At 29.3% G+C, this 17,258-nt stretch overlaps 1 protein-coding gene across 6 annotated transcripts in view; it reads left to right on the forward strand.

Annotated features, from left to right (window-relative positions):
- LOC123271993 (mushroom body large-type Kenyon cell-specific protein 1) overlaps nt 1-17,258 on the forward strand; it is a 96,162-nt gene that overhangs the window by 56,931 nt on the left and 21,973 nt on the right. For 5 of the 6 annotated variants that reach the window (XM_044738558.1, XM_044738559.1, XM_044738556.1 and 2 more), the window contains exons 3-7: nt 1,825-2,378; nt 9,410-9,721; nt 9,814-10,053; nt 11,837-11,916; nt 14,263-14,665. In XM_044738558.1, coding sequence (XP_044594493.1) covers nt 1,825-2,378; nt 9,410-9,721; nt 9,814-10,053; nt 11,837-11,916; nt 14,263-14,665 — 1,589 coding nt within the window. Of the gene's footprint in view, nt 1-1,807; nt 2,379-9,409; nt 9,722-9,813; nt 10,054-11,836; nt 11,917-14,262; nt 14,666-17,258 lie in introns of all 6 variants that reach the window. The other variant, XM_044738560.1, reaches the window with a different exon arrangement.

Consider the following 17,258-nt stretch of genomic DNA (forward strand, 5'->3'; position numbering starts at 1 on the left):
ATTATTTCTAATCGTTAAGATCTTTAGATCAAAAAAATTTTTAGTTATTATTCCAAGTAGAACATTTTTTCATTGAAAGAAAAAGTGCCACTAATAGGGGTTAAAGGTGTCACTAATGGGGGTCTTTTACCTTACAAGGGAGGGTGGGGCACGGCGGTGGTTATTTTACATCTAATTAGTTTACCTTGGCTCTACCTTGAACAAATTTACCAAAATTTTGGAAAAATTCTTAAAAAAAAATTATTTCTTTCTGGGGCATACCGGCCCCCACCAAAGAACAATAACAAAAATTTTTCTTTTCTACCGTTAAAAATATTTTGAAAAATCTAAAAGTATTTTCTTATTTTTATAACTCTCTAGATTTAATTGTCATTCGAAAAATATTTATGTAATTAAGAGACTAAGGAAAATTTAGTGACGGGTGTATCTTTATCGTAAATTGGGTTTGATATTTTTAGTGATAGTTATTTTTAATTTAAATAATTGAGAGAGGAAGGAAAATTTTGTGACGAGCGAGATTAAAGAAATTTTTATAGTTTAATTTGGTATCATCAGAAAGGTCGAGACAAGAATTAGTGCCTTTTCACAGTTTTATATATTTTTCAGTGATAGTCAATTTTGAATGTAATATTTTTGGAGGAGTTTTTAATAGTTTATTGGTTCTTGAAATTTGTTCGGTCACATTTGTCCATCAAATTATTTGTAATTGATTCTATGATAGCACAATTATTTTTTAAATTTATTTAAAAAGTACCCAAATTATGTACAGTGTGTATATAAACGGTAAACAAATCATTAAGCCAAAGTTTTCTTATTCATAATTCGTAAATCTTGGCAGTCGCATAGTGACTGCAGGTTGCTAGTATAATTAATAATTTAATAATTACAAATAATTTACATTTAATGTATTGTTAAGAAATTTTGATTTTGTTACGTTTTTGAAAATTTATGATAAATGATGATGAATAATATTTTTGAGTTGTTAAATATGTGAATATAAATAGAGTAATTAAAAATTGTTTAGTTATTAATAAATATTCAATATTCTATATCTTTCGACTTTAATTTTTTTAATTTCATTGTAAAAGAAAAAGAAATTTTTTTTGACTCAATCTCTTTGGGTGGTCCATTATTCCCTCGATATAATACATTAGCTTAAAAATATGTGAGTATATCAAATCTATGGTAATTTGATATGTAGAAAAAAAAAAATTTGTTTTGAGAAAATTTTGAAGGAGAGCCGTTATACTCCAGATACAATATATTAGCTCAAAAATATACAAATATATCAAATTTATGATAATTTGGTATAAAAAAAAAAATTATTTTTTGACCAAATTTTGAAGGGGGGCCGTTATACTGCAGGGGGTCATCATACCCCAACCTCCCTTATGTACTTACGAAACAAGTAAAAAAAAATTTTTTTTTTTTTAAGTTACAAGCTCACGAAGAAAAAAAAACAACACTGATTACTATTTTATACAGTACTCAGTAGTGTTTTGGAAGAAAATGAGGTTAAAATGTTTGGGACAGTAGAGAGCGTTATATAAAAACTACTGACTATTGTCTGGACACTACTGAGTCGTGTTCTAGCACTAACTAGTCGTGTTTCGTACAGCACTCACTACTGACTATGAACATTTTTCTAATATTTGTTCGAAACAGTAATCATTGCTGTTTTATTTTCTCCGTGCTCAAATGACCTCTTAAATCTACTAATTTAGTTCTAAAAAATAAATATGAAGAACGATTGATGGCCGTGAATCTTGAAATAACCGGACAGTGGGCTTATGATTATTTGATGTAGTTCTGGTCATGTCACAGGTCTGGAACGAGTAGCAGAAGAGTTAATGGGCCGTAGGAGATGGAAGCAGTATCAGGATACCCTGTACAGCAGCACTCGCAGCGAATCAGCTACGCAGCCACATCATCGGCTTTATTCGACGTTTTCAACGGTCGGGAACTCAAGTACCGGGAGTTTGAACCAGGTGAGCCATCGAACGTCACTAGGCCCAAGCCCAACGGCAACAACAACTCCGGAATCAATAGTTACGAAACAACTTGCCGATCACAAAAGCGACGAAAGTCAGCATTGTTTCAAACCCGAAGACATAAAGCTCAAGGTCGAAACAGCAGTAGACAAAAACGGTATTTTCTCAGAGTCTTTGGAACATGGAGAAGTTTTTGTCAACTTAAAACAGAATTCAAATCAACGATTAGACGACGAAAAGACCGAGAAGAAAAACAACGAGAACGATTTGGAGAGTGTGGACATAAAACTCAATCTCGAAGACGAAAAGGTGACTGCGCCAGTCAGCCCGTTACGAGAAAACAACAAAGGTGCAAAAGACGAGCCTATAGATACGACAGAGACAAAGGTAAATTTTAAATCATTTTTACCTGTTATTATTTTAATCGTTAAGTACACACCAAATTATTAAACCATTTCTTCCATAGACAAAAAGGGTAAGTTATAAGTTTTACATGAACATCAAGCTAACGGGTATTCTTTTCCCTTGGTATACGTTCTCATAAAAATTTAAACTGTATTCTGTTACCTTTTTGCATCAATAAAAAATTTACTTTATAAAAAAAATTTATCATCATACACTGAGAGAAAAAATTTATTTAGATAAAAATGAGTAATGTTGAAATAAAAAATTAATTTGCTAAAAATTTTAAACAATTTTATTTTTTAGCTGAAGAAATAACAATTTTTTTTCGGTAACTTTTTTGTTGAAAGATTCTAGATTTGGGAAAAAATAATTTTGAATGAAAATTCGCAAGTTGTCGATTTAAAATTAATTCTCTAAATCAAAACTTTTTTTCAACAAAAAGGTTACTGTGAAAAACATTTCTATTTCTTCAGCTAAGAAATAAAATTGTTTAAAATTCTTTACAAATTTTTTGTCACAACAATGCCCATTTAAAAAAAAAAAAATTTTACTGTCAGTGTAGAGTAAAATTTTACGTTTAATACTTTTATTTTGACTCAGGTCACAAAAAAAAGCTTAACACCGACGAAAAAGAAAAATATGGTAGTCCTCCAAAAGATTGATATATTTTTCTCAAGTTATATTCTTCTTAATTTCTTTATTTGATTTTTTATGCATTTAGGTAGATATTTTTGGATATATATCATAAGCGAAAAGAATTTTACCGCTACAGTTACTGTTAGGAAATGATCTATTACTTTATTTACTTATTTTGTATTAACTATACATCTTTTCTCAAAAACAAATCATTTAATTTCCAAATAAAGAATCAAAAAGCACGAATAAAAAATAGTTTAACGTTTAAAATTGAGAAGTTTATATATAGTTTGGAAAAATATGGAATTCTTGAGAATTTTATTAAAAACCGCAAAAATGATAAGTTATGAAGCCAGGTCGCCCCCATGGAAATAATATATATTTTGAATATATTAAAAATATGTCATTTTATATTTTGAATATAAATAAAATATATTTAATATATACGTGAAATATATAAAAATATATTTCACGTATGTTTCAAATATATTCTAATTACAGTACTTTTGGCCATTTTTTATATATAAAAAATATATTTCTGATGTAAAAAAAATATGCGCAAAATATATTTTTTTGTATGATAAATATAAATGTTGAATATATAAAAAATATACATTGAGAAAACAGTTCATTTAAATGAAATGAGGCTTATTAACTATAAATAAATCTCTTATTTAAATATCACAAGAAATATTTATTTGATACAAATAAATTGATTTATTTGAGACAAAGACAGTATATTTGAATGAAATCCAGATTTGTTTATAGTTAACAAATATTTCTTTGGTGCTAACAATGATATATTTCAACTAAATCAGATTTGTTAACTATAAATAAATGGTATGTTTGAATATACTCAAAGCAATGATTTTTCGTTTTAGGTTAGGAAAGTAGTAAAAGTAGACATATCGAACGTTTGAGGTTAAATGGGCAATTCTTTTGAAATTATTAATTATACTGAAATTAACAATAATACTATAAAGTTAGTCGACGTTTTTAATTTTTTTTTTGTTTATTAAATTAGATCTAGAAAATATTTTTTAAAAATTGCACTTATAATTTTTCAAGTTTTTTACGAATGAAGTTTTTTAAAAAAATTTCTTTTGTAACAATTTTTTCAATAAAAAAAATTCTAAAAATTTTTAGATGACGGCTAACTTAATTTTCATAAATTAACAGACATCTGTCAATTTTTAGGACTTTTATAATAATAAAATTATCACGAAAAAATTTTAATTAAAAAGTTCCACGTCTAAAAATTAAAAAAAAATTACAAGTGCATTAAAATATGTTTTTTATCGTTGATCTGTAATAAAAATTAAAAAAATTGACAGCTGTCTGCTAACTTCAGCATCATAATTATTAATGTCTATTATAGTTAACTATTTCAATACATATTTGTCTAAGCATATATATATATATTTTATTTTATTTATTTCTACAAAAATTAAACAAATACATTTGTAAACTGAGTTAATTTTCATTATTTATTTTTTACAAATCACGTCGAGAAATAACAGTGGCGACCGTAGCGACACCAAGCGTAATTTACTTAAAGTGAGATTTGTTAATAGTTAACAAATCTTTATTTAAATGAAATAAATGAGTCGATTCAGTTAAATAAACCAAAATGAGGTAGTATTTGATTCAAAGTAATATATATTTGAATAAAAGAAATTTATTAACATTAAATATATATTTTTAATTTATTTCAAATAAATCTGTGCATTTGAGCCAAACAAACTGTTTTCTCAGTGTACTCAGAATGTTCTTAAATATGTTTTTAAATATTAGCAGTTTTATATACTGAAAATATTTTCCAGACTATATTTTTTATATATTTTAAATATAATTAATATATACATAAAATATACTTAAAATCTATAGGACAAAATTAACAGCCCGAGATTTTGGATTTTGTTAACTTGAGAACATTTGCCAGTGCATGGTTACAATGTTTGTTCCGGAAAACTTTAAACTATGCCAGTTTCTTGTACGGTTCAAAATCTCGAGCTGTCAATTTTGTCCTATATACTTTAAGTATATTTTAATTATATTTAAAATATATAAAAAATATAGTCTGGAAAATATTTTCATTGTATAGAGCTGCTTATATTTAAAATACATTTTAAGTATATTTTTTATATATTCGACATTTATATTTATCATACAAAAAAAATATATTTTGCGTATATTTTTCTTATATTTTTTATATACAAAAAACGGCCAAAAGTACTGTAATTAGAATATATTTGAAATCTACGTGAAATATATTTTTATATATTTCACGTATATAATAAATATATTTTATTTATATTCAAAATATAAAATGACATATATTTTTAATATATCCAAAATATATATTATTTACATGGGGGCGAATTTAATTCAAGAGTTTTGTAAATTAATAAGTCGAATATTTTTGAAAAACAAAATTTGTTACTTTTAAATAATTACCCGATGCTAAAAATCTCTACTGTTCTTTGGCTTTTTACTTATTAACAACATTTTTTTTTAAATTCTCGTCTGTCAAATTTGACATCGCGCGATATTTATTACCAAAAGTAGTATTTTATTTGATACATTTGTTCTACATCGGGAAAAAATGATCAGGACTGATCAGACCTGTTCATATCTGATCAGGCTTGAAATTCGACCTGATCAGGCCTGAAATTAGGCCTGATCAGACCTGTCCGTGCCTATTCATGTCTGAACCGTTAAATATGCTCAGACCTAATCAGACCTGTTCATGTCTGAAGTGTTAAATACGCTCAGACCTGATCAGACCTGATCATGCCTGCTTATGTCTGTTCATGCCTGTTCATGTTTGAAGCATTAAATACGCTCAGACCTGATCAAGCCTGTTTATGTCTGAAGTATTAAATATGCTCATACCTGATCAGACCTGTCCATGCCTGTTCATGTCTAAAGCGTTAAATACGCTCAGACCTGATCAGACTTGTCCATGTCTAATCATGTCTGATCTAGCCTAAAATAGATAAGGATTAAAACTCCATATATCAGCTGACAAGAACTGTTCATGCATGATTTGCCCTCTTAAATGATATTTTAAGTCTGGAAGAAAAATTTTATCGAACTATAGACTGCAGTTCTATTTTTAAAATTAATTTGTTCCGTATGACGTATCACTTTCTATCCCCTTATAAATTTTAAATGTACAACTTTCATCTAAAATTTCGGCTTATATAAGCATGAACTTTTTAATTTTCCATGCCAAAACGATGATTTTTAACGATGAATTTAGACGCAGTGACATACAATTTTTTACTGTGTTCTATTGAATACGCGAAAAATAAGATTATTTATTAAAAGTTTGAGTTTGATAGCGTGAAAATACCAAAATATATCAGTTGATATCGATAGGCGATAAGTCCTTTCAAGGTGTCTGTCCACAGATTCGGTAGAATCTGGCGCCAAGTTCCGTTCAAATCCGTTGTAAACGGAGCGCCAGACTACCGACTGTGTTTACTGTAAGCAGAACGGTTTTTTGAGGCTGCGAAATTTTATTTAATTCTACGGTACTTTTTTTTATCCAATTTGTTTATCATAACAGTAATTCATAATTTACTTCACCGTATTAATTAATTATATTCACTTATAACAATTTATTTACTTGAAATTATTAAATTTTATCAGCACATACTATAGCTCGCTCACAAATTTCGATCCTGACTTTTTTTTTATGGAGAAAGGTCAGCGCCACAGACTAGATAAAATAAAAATGTGTAATAATCCTCCTATAGATAAGCAACTACAGTTAAAAAAAGTAATTCACAGCTTACATTTACGGCCGCCAGAGTGCACTGGAATTACATCTACATAAACTGTAGCTTCAAGGGGATAGTTTGCAGTAAAAAATGCAGTCAACACGAGATTTAAGTTGGTACCGATTGTAAATTTTCATTATAATTACAAAAAATACTAAAATCCGAACAAAAACAGTTTCACTGTAAAAAAGTCGCGCCAAGTCCACGTTCATAAGACTATTAGGAAAAAAAAATTTTTTTTTTTCTTTAAAAAAAGATACAAAATAAAAAAATTAAAAAATCCAAGTAACCGATATGATTGTTTTTGATTTTCGGAAATTAAAAAAAATTTTATTGTAAATTTAAAAATTAAAAAAAAAATTTTAGAACGTATTTAGTGTGCGTGGTTGCAAAATATTTTACTTTTAATGAAATTCGTAAAATCTATTTACTAGGACTTTAAAAACATTGAAATAGACAATGACGCAAGAACATGCCTGGCCAGGTCTGATCAGACCCGGTCATTTTTCATATCTGATCAGACCTGAAGACTCATGCCTGTTCATATCTGATCATTTTTTCCCGGGACATTAATTTTATTTTTATAAAATTAAATTATTTCAAAAGTATATCTAACTTACGCAGAATTATTCGAGCTTTAATTTAAAAACAAAATTATTTTTAACTTCCCGCTAAAAAAATTAAAAATTTTCAAAAATCGGGAAGTTATTGGTTTTACCCCGTTTTGAGAAAATCGAGTTTTCATCAGATCTCGACGTTTTAAGGTCATAGGAAGCTTCCCTGACTCTTCCCGCGATGGTGTCCGTGCGGCTGTATGCATGTGTGTGTGTGTGTGTGTGTGTGTGTGTGTGTGTGTGTGTGTGTCTGTGTTTTATAGAGGAGGTCAAATACATTTACGTATACCAGGACGAGATGTTTATCCTGGGTATGTCGGACTCGGAAGTCAATATTGTTGACAACAATACCGACTAAACATCCTCCTCTCTCTTTCCCCATAGATGTTACGGGGAAGACTGGATCGGGACCGCGTTAGCATTACTTCAATCCAGTCCGTGTTGCGTCTCACGACGGTTGCTCCTAGTTACTAGTGTGTGTGTGTGTGTGTGTGTGTGTGTATGTGTGTGTGTAAACTTCTTATAACTTTTGAACGGCTCAGCCGATCGGATCAAAATAGGTGGCGATCCAAAGAGTATCATTGCCATTAAATTTCGTAAAAATTTGAATTGATTCGGTTTACTAGATTTTGAGAAATCTCAAAAATAAAATTTTCAAAAAATCGTTTTTTTGGAATAACTTTTAAACGGCTCTATCGATCAACTCCAAAAACTAATCCGCTTTTAAGTTTGAAAAACTACGTCGATTGCCACCAGTCCCGTGAAAATCGGTTGATTCGTTCAAGAGTTATTCTGAGCAAGGCTTCGTGACGCTGTCAAATTATTTGGCAACGCAGGTAAGCTCAAAGATTCGGGGACTAGATTAGACAGACATACGAACGAGACTCTTGTAGGGGGGATAAGTATTATAGCTTAAACAGGTCTTACGGCTGTACCTCCCCGCATAGGCCCCGCTGGTAACTGATCGGGTTGTCATTATATTACCGATCAGGCTAACGCAGTCGTTGAATGGGTTGATACAGTTAAGTGAGTACGAGGACAGATTGACATTAAATTCAACTCAATTCACATCTGTCCTATGATAGCGTAAATGCTTGAGGGCAGGGTTTTTCCTTGCCCGCAAACTTGGCTGTGTATTTCCTACGTGAGGGTAGGACAGATATACGTGCGTGTATAGCTCTTTTGAGCCCAGGAAACGGCCTCTTCGGAGGTAGGTAAAAGCCTCGCCATATATTCTTCGTTCAAGAGTTATCGAAAACGAAAAATTTCGAAAAAAGTGTTTTTTTCACATAACTTCGACTTTTCTCTTTGGATCGTTTTTGATGAAATAGAATAATTATTAGAACCCAAAAAACCACGTCGATCGCCACCAAGAACGTGAAAATCGGTTAATTGGTTCGTAAGTTATCGTTGTCGAAAAAATTCGGAAAAATTGAATTTTTCAAATTACTTTAAGATTTTCGGTTCGATCAGTTTATGTTTAAAAGTGTATCATAGAATTGAAAAAACTGCGTGAAATACTGCCAACCGCGTGAAAATCAGTTCGTTCATTCAAAAATTATTGCAGTTTGAAAATTAAAAAAATACTGTTTTATTAAACTTCTATCAGACTTTTGAGCTCGAAGAGCTCCATGAGCTCAGAGAGCTCGAACTAACATACAAATTATATTTTTGAGCTCGAAGAGCTCAAAAACGTCATAAGTGCAATTTTAAGCGCTTAGATATGGAATTAGCGGGAAGTTGCAGGGATGGGCTTTAGGGTCAACCGTTTTCCAGATTTTTTTTCCTAAATCGGATAATTGAAATTAAATATTACTAGTTCTTTTTACCCTCATTGCTGTTAGAGTAATACGGTTTAGATGTTTGCCTGTGAAGTGTTAACGTTAAAAACTTTCAATTTATTGATTAATTTTATTCAATATTGAATAAAATTTTTTTAATCTAAAAATTATCTTTTTTTTTTTTTTTTATTCAGGAACAGGTGGCAGAAAGTTTATCGAACCAAATACAAGGATCACCGTGTCTATTGCGGGTAAAGAAAGAAGAAGAGCTTCAAGAATTACCGCTACAAGTGAATTGTGGCGAAACAATCAGAAGCGTCACAGATTCCGAAATAAACAAATCAGCACCAGCAATAGGAAGTGCAGAAGAACAACAAGCATCAATAGGTTTCCCACCGTTACATTTCCATCGGCACACCAGTCCACCACCAGAGGACTGGAAACCTCTAGACAAGTGTTGCTTATGTCTCGATGGAAAATTATTTCACGAAGATCAACCTCCTCTTGTTAGTTATCACTTCTTAACTTTTAAATTAATTTTATTAAAATACATAATATCAACATTTACAGTTTATTTTTAATTAATTGTTTATTACAGAGTCCTCAAAGCGAAAGCAGCGGTAGTTCGAGATCTGCAGAGTCACCCATGTCTGTGCAAGTCGACCCGATGGCAGCCTCCGTGGTTGCAGCCGCGCTCAGCGGAACATATCCGACCTTATTGCCACAGTGGTGTCTACCACCGAGAGAAACACCTCTTATGGTTGTACAATCTCTTCAAGAAACCGGCCAGTTGTCCGATCAACCACTTGATCTCTCAGCAAAACCGAAAAGTTCTCAGGTTTGTCATTTAAAAAGTATATTGCAGATAATTTACAATTTTTTTTTTAATATTTCTAACAAGCGGTCAAAGTTTTCTTTACTGTTAAGTTTTTTTAAGGTAGTTGTTGTAGTTAAGGCATACCGTCAAAAAATTATAAATTTTTGTATACTTATTAAGGACATGAAGATATAATTACCCTAAAAATTTGAAGTCGATTGACCACCTATAACCCGAGATGAATTCAATTAAAAATTGGATATTTAACATTGATTTCATACGCTCTTTGCAGTTCTGTACCAGTTTCTTAGTTATAAAAAAAAACTAACTGTCCGAAACTTTCAAAAAACTGAGTCTTTTAATGTATTTGTTGTGAGTTTAAAAAAAAATAAAAAAAAATTTTTAGCGGTCTAATTATTTATAAATAACGGATTAAAGTTCAACAATTTATGAAAAAAGTATATTTCTACGGAGTCGGATAGAAACAATTGTATGGGTTGCGTCTTCAAGGGTACAGTCTTGCGTAAAAATTATGGATTACTTAGCTACAAGCTCAGATACTTTTGCGGCGCGTATAATATCTCTAATTTTTTGACAATATTGTACCATGACAACTACCTTAAGGGTAGCCGCTTTGACGGCCGAAAAAATAAGTGATTTTCGGAAATTTTTTTGATCGAAAAAATAAATAAATTTGGGGATCAGATTTTTTTGTTCTATCAAATGTACATTGAAAATTTATATTCTAAATTTATATTAAGAAATATCATCGTTACAAAGTTATTCAAATTCTTGCCCACACAGTAAAAAATTTTTCGTCAAATTTAACACAAAAATTTGTATTGATGACTTTTTTTACACAATTTGTGTTGAATCAACACTCTATTGTGTTGAATCAACATACTAAAATGTTAAATTCTACACAAAAATTTTTACACTTTACACAATGACGAAAAATTTTTTACTGTGCAGCCGAACAAAAAATGCTTTCACCATGGTTGTACTATCTCGAAAACGGGACATCCAAAAAAAATTTTTTGTTACGTTATAATCTGTATGAATATGGTTATCGATGCACATAACCGATTTCTTCTTATTTTGACTTGAAAAAAATTAGTAACTGATTGAAAATTTTTTCATATTTTTGACTTTTTCTTTGGATTGATATTTATTTGAGCGAAAACGATCGGTATACCTAGTCTCACTAGAGTGACTATCTCCGAAAATTTTCGAAATTTTTATCTACAATTTTACACACATATTTTTTAGCATATCAATTTTGATTAACAGGAATAAAAAATGAATTGTTTTTTTTTCGTACAGTAGCTCTCCCTCTTCTTAAAGGCAAAAATTAAAATTTTCCGTGCATATATATTAAGGAGGTTCATCAGCAAGAAAAATATAGACTATCGCTCATTTACTTCCAGTCACGTAATATATCGAAAGTCGCTAGCTTCAATATTTTTTATAAAAAAATCAATACCGCTCGTTTATGTTATTTTTGATCAAAAATACTTGTTATAACTTCAATTAAATATTCTCAGTTTTTCAAAAAAATCCTAAGAAAAATATGGTTGTTATTCAATAAAATATTCACTCTAACTACGGTCAGGATAGGAAATACATGTTAGATGTCCAATTTCAATTGCATCGCAAGGATTATTAAAAAAAATTTATTCGTATAGAGGACACTTAAAATCATTCAAAAATTGAAGAATATTGTAAGAAAAGTGATTTTTCACGGAACCTCCTATTAATAACTTATTAAGATCATCATAAAAATTTACAAAAAATCTCATTCTAGGAAAACAACATATCTGTGCTGGAACAACAAAAAATACCTCTGAGAATGCCGACAGGGTTAGATCCTAAAAGTTTATTTGCGTAAGTATTAATTTTTTTTATATGACCAAAAAAAAAATAGTTAACTATCTATGGAAGTTTTGCATTTTTATACCATTGAAATTGTAGGAAAATTACTTTTTTACTTACTTGAATATGATAACTCATTTTGAGTAAATGTAATGTAATTTGTCGCCGTTTTTAATACCGCAAAAGAAAATTTTATCTGGTACCAAAAATGTCTAAAAAAAAATTACTCTAAATTCTGTATTTTTTAATAATTCAATAGCTGGTGATCTCAAGTATTGACATCTATTGAAAAATTGAACAAACTTTTATAAGCAATAAGTAACTGCTAAATAGTTCGATACAAAAAATTTTATAAACTTTAGTAATTCACATTTTTCTTGTTAAAACTGTAAAATATATTTATAAGTATTCATGCATAATAACGAAAAATGGAGACCTAAATTATAATTATTAGTTAAGAAAAATCCAATAAATTACTGGCGAAAATTGCATTGCTTTTGTATCGTGAATTTTCATACCCCGATATTTTAGCGCGTAAAATTTTTTATCGTCTTCTATTATTAGCTGCACTGTAATCTGTACCTCCTGACTTAACAAAAGAGTGAAAGAGTTGTGCAACAACCGGCAGAAGAATAAGAAAAAGATAGCAAATACTCAAGCTGGTTCATACCCGCTAACCGATAAGATTACAAGAGAGTAATGTCTTTCACCTCGAAATTCGTTAAAGACTCATTCGGTCGGTTCAACTCCCTCGTCGTTTCCAGTACGTTTTATAAAAAGTTTACAATATTAAAACGAAATAAAATAAATATTTAGCAAAACAGATGCTCAAGTTCATTCACTTAGCAATTGATCATGGGTGGATGCCTTGATATCATCAGCCGAATACAAAGTTTACCAAACTGGATACGTACTTTTATCAGTATAAATTCAGAGTCAGGCAACGCGCAACATGCTCTCGAGAACAATGCACTCACATTATATCTCATATGAAGGACAAGATTTTAAAGTTAGCCCTGGGTTCATTTACACTTAATCTTATCACCTTTTATTTAAAAAAAACTTTGATACTTTGTGTATCATTTTTTTTTATTTATATTTTTAATTGTCAAAATAACTTTGAAAGAATATTCAATCGAATAAATTTATTAAAAAATTATTTATTAGTTTCAGTTTTTTTTTTTTTTTTTATATTAAAGTATTTTATTTGGCAAAGAATTTTAAATTATGAAAAACTAAATCAATTTAATATTTTTTGAATATTTAATATATAGCACTTTTATCAAAGCAAAAAATGATAAGAGTATTGATATTTGATATTTATTAATCCTGACGTGCATAGATAATATTCTGAAAGTGATTTTATCATTTTTAAGTTAGTTTTAAATGTTTTTATTAATCATAAGAAGATGCAATATTAGATAAATATGTTGTGTGATTTTATCGTGATGTGATTGGGACTATTATTATTATAATAGTTATTATTATAATAATCTATACTTATTATAAATGATCGAGTAGGAGCAAATTTATATTTCATGAAAAATTTAATATTTATAGACTAACAGAAAAATTAAAAAAAATTGCTGGTTTATTTTCAACATCCTGATTTTTCGTATAATTAAGAGGTAGAGATCCATGCTAAAAGGGCGCACAAAAAAATTTTTTTTAATATTTGTTTTACAAGACATGCGCCTTTTAAGCTTTTAGGAAAGTAGTGCCTAATGAAAATTGAAATTTTAATACAAAATGTTGACAAATAGTTTCACGAGACAAGTTAGATCTAAATTTTTATTTTAAATCTTAAATTTTTTGTTAAAAAAATTTTTTTCATAAAAATTATTTTAAAAAAAAACCAAAATTTACAGATTTTTCCTTTAATTATTGTTTTGGATTATAGGTAGGCCATAAGTCAGAATCATTTTTTTAAAATGTTCATTTTTTGAGCTTTTATGTATTTTGTAATTTTTCTAAAAATATTTCTAATTTTAATTTTAAAAGAGCATATAGTTAGAATACGCCCCCGTTGACTGCAACATTTTTTTAATTTTTAGGCTTAAGATAAGCATTTTAGTAAATTGCTCAGAAAAAAAATTTATAGGCCCTTTTAGCTTAAGGCCATAAGATTTTTAAATTCCTAAAATTAAAAGGGCACACAATTAAATATATACGCCCTTTTAGCGTTTGATTTAATATTTGATTAATATGCGTAGAATAAATTTACCAGTCGAATGGCGATAAAAAAAAATGATGCGCCCTTTTATCTTTTGGCACAAGATATTTCGGGCATCGGTAAAAATTACACAAGAAAAATATTTTCGATTAAAAAAATTAAAATAAATAAATTTTATTAAACAGCTCATCTTTCCGCGCCAAACCAAGATTGACAGGTCCGGTTGGAGCAGGTGGTGTGTCTGTAGTAGGTGGTGGAAGGCGAACTTACACAGAAGAAGAGTTACAAGCTGCACTCAGGGATATTCAAAGTGGAAAACTTGGAACGCGAAGGGCAGCTGTAATCTATGGAATACCAAGAAGCACCTTACGTAATAAGGTCTACAAGCTTGCAATGGAACGTGAAAGAGACGCGTCTCTGACTAGCACCCACTCACACACCCACGAGTCTGGTGTTTCAGCATCAACCAATACATCTACTACCTTATTAACAACAACAACAATAACTACAACAACAGCAACAACACCATCTACACCAAATACGACCCAAAATGCCTCCGCAAATACTCCGTCCTCGCCAATGGATGAGGTAGGTTTTGGGGATGAAAAAATTTAAATTTAACAAATAAATTATATATAAATATTATGGAAGAAAAGTTTTTTTCCAAGTTCTATTTATTACATTGAGATATCTATAACATACTTTCATTTAAGTTTATCCAGAATTAGAATCTTTCTAGTATTTACAATTTTTTGTCATTTATTTTTTAAATAATAATTATTCTACGGGAATTGGAACTAAAAGCTTATCAAATTACAATACTGAATCAGAAGCTGGTAATTTAAGGGGGATAGCCACTGTGACGGTCGAAAAAATCGGTGACTATCGGGAATTTTTCTTTTACACAGTAAAAAATTTTTCGTCATTGTGTAGAGTGTTAAAATTTGTGTGTAAAATATTAGACTCTAGTGTGTAGAATTTAACATTCTAGTGTGTTAAATCATTAAATCAACACACGAAAGTGTTAAATTCTATATACTAGAGTGTAATATTCAACACAGAAATTTTAACACTTTACACAATGACGCAAAATTTTTTACTGTGTATGATCAGGTTTTTTTTTTGTTTTATTAAATGTACATTGAAGATTAATATCCTAAATTTTCACGAAGAAATATCAAACCGTAACAAAGTTATTAACATTCTTGTCCAGCCCCAAAAAAAATTCCCCTTTCATGGTCACATCGTTATCTCGAAAACGGGTCATGCGAAAAAAAATTTTTGTTACGTTATAATCTGTATGAATGTAATTATCGCTGCACGTAGCCGATTTTTTTTTATTTTGATTTGAAAAAAAAAATAACGACTGATTGAAAATTTTTTCATATTTTTGGCTTTTTTTGGATTCAAACGACCTTAAAAAATTTTAAAAATCAAAAATTTTTAAAACAGCTACGTACAACCTTAGCAACTGTAAAGATGAACAAAAGAAAATTTTGAAAATCGGTTGATATTTGTTTGTGTTATTGACGCGAATCTTGAAAAAGTTGTTTTCAGAAAAACGCGTTTAAAGTTTTCAGTCTATTTTACTTGACGTTACTCTAAAATCATGTATCTCTTGAAATATTTATATTCAAATTAAACTATTTAGTTCTGGACCATATGGAGGTTGTTCTTCCTTATCTCCAGTGGTGTCCATGATTTTAAAAATTTTTTTATTGACTGGATTCGACATTTTTGTCTGAGCGCTGAACGAAAACGGTCGGTTACCTGCTCTTACTAAAGTGATTATAGCTTTAAAAATTTTCGAAAATTTGATCTAAAATTTTATACACATATTTTTGAGTTTATAAGTTTTGATTGAAAGCAAAAGAAATTTTTTTTTTTATTCGTCACAGTGTCTACCACCCTTAAGTACAAGTATAGAAACAATTGCTTTTAAATTTCTCAAAATGAGTTTTATTTTCGAAACATAACAGAAGTCATTTATTTAAAAATAAATATTTCTTGAAACGCATACAAACTTATACTGTTGAATAAAAAGTTATTTTTCTTTTCATAATATTTTTTCTTGTAAATTTTCAATTTTTGTAGTAAGAAGTAGTAAGATGCGTTACAAGGCTGACAGCGAATAACTACTCCGAAAAAATTGAAACTATAGATCCGATCTATTTTTGATTAATTACAATATTAAATTTTTTTCGTGCAAAATTAAGAAACACATTGAATTTTTTTTTTTTAATTGCAATTGTTTCTACAGTAAGCTTCCAACAAATAAAATTTCTATACTTACAGAATAACAAGATCCTAGCAGATTCTAATTCTGTATAAAAAATATTATTCGGGTGTTATTATTAAAATTAAAATCCTCTACTTAACTTTTAAATTGGGGTCATCAGTATGGAAATAATTTAACTTACTACCGCGAAAAAAATAAATTTTCGTACTATACTTACAATTAACTTTATTTCTCGTTTGTTATCTCTAAGATGATATTATCTTATATTCTTTGAATCTCCAATATATTTGATCAGAGAGAAGGAATGGAGCTTCCCCAAAACGAACCTCTAGCATGACTAATAATTAATGAATCTGTATAGAGTAAGCATCTGCATGATTTACACATGAGCACCGAAAATAAACTTATAACCGATATAATTCCAGATTTCTATAAATATCCATTAGTTTTCGTTTAATTCCGCATGAACTATCATTTTTAATATCGTTATCAATATTTTTAGTTAAACATTCGGCTATTTGATGTCCGAAAAATTCTGAAAATCGAGGTAAGTTTTGGGCAAGCATTCACAAAGATAATTCGTATAATTATTCTTTTATTTTCATTATACTGAGCTCAGGTTCGTTTATTTTTTTTGCAATGCATTCGATACATATTTTTTTCATATTATTAGATGTATTTTGTGTAATAAATAAAAAAATTATGCTGGATATCAATTTTCGCGCTGTACTGCTTGAAATATCATTTAGATGCACGCATAAATAAAAGTTGACTTTTCGAAGTCAAATTTCATTTTTGACTTTTTTTAACCAGAAAATTTACTCTTAAAAAAATTCCTACTTTATCCTTCGATAATTTCGATCTTGAATCTTAAATGAATATTTATATTTCAGTCAAGAATTTTTCAAACCTTAAGCGCGATAAATCCATACACGGAAAGAA

The sequence above is a fragment of the Cotesia glomerata genome, linkage group LG9, assembly GCF_020080835.1.
Source record: "Cotesia glomerata isolate CgM1 linkage group LG9, MPM_Cglom_v2.3, whole genome shotgun sequence".
Lineage (NCBI taxonomy): Eukaryota > Metazoa > Arthropoda > Insecta > Hymenoptera > Braconidae > Cotesia > Cotesia glomerata.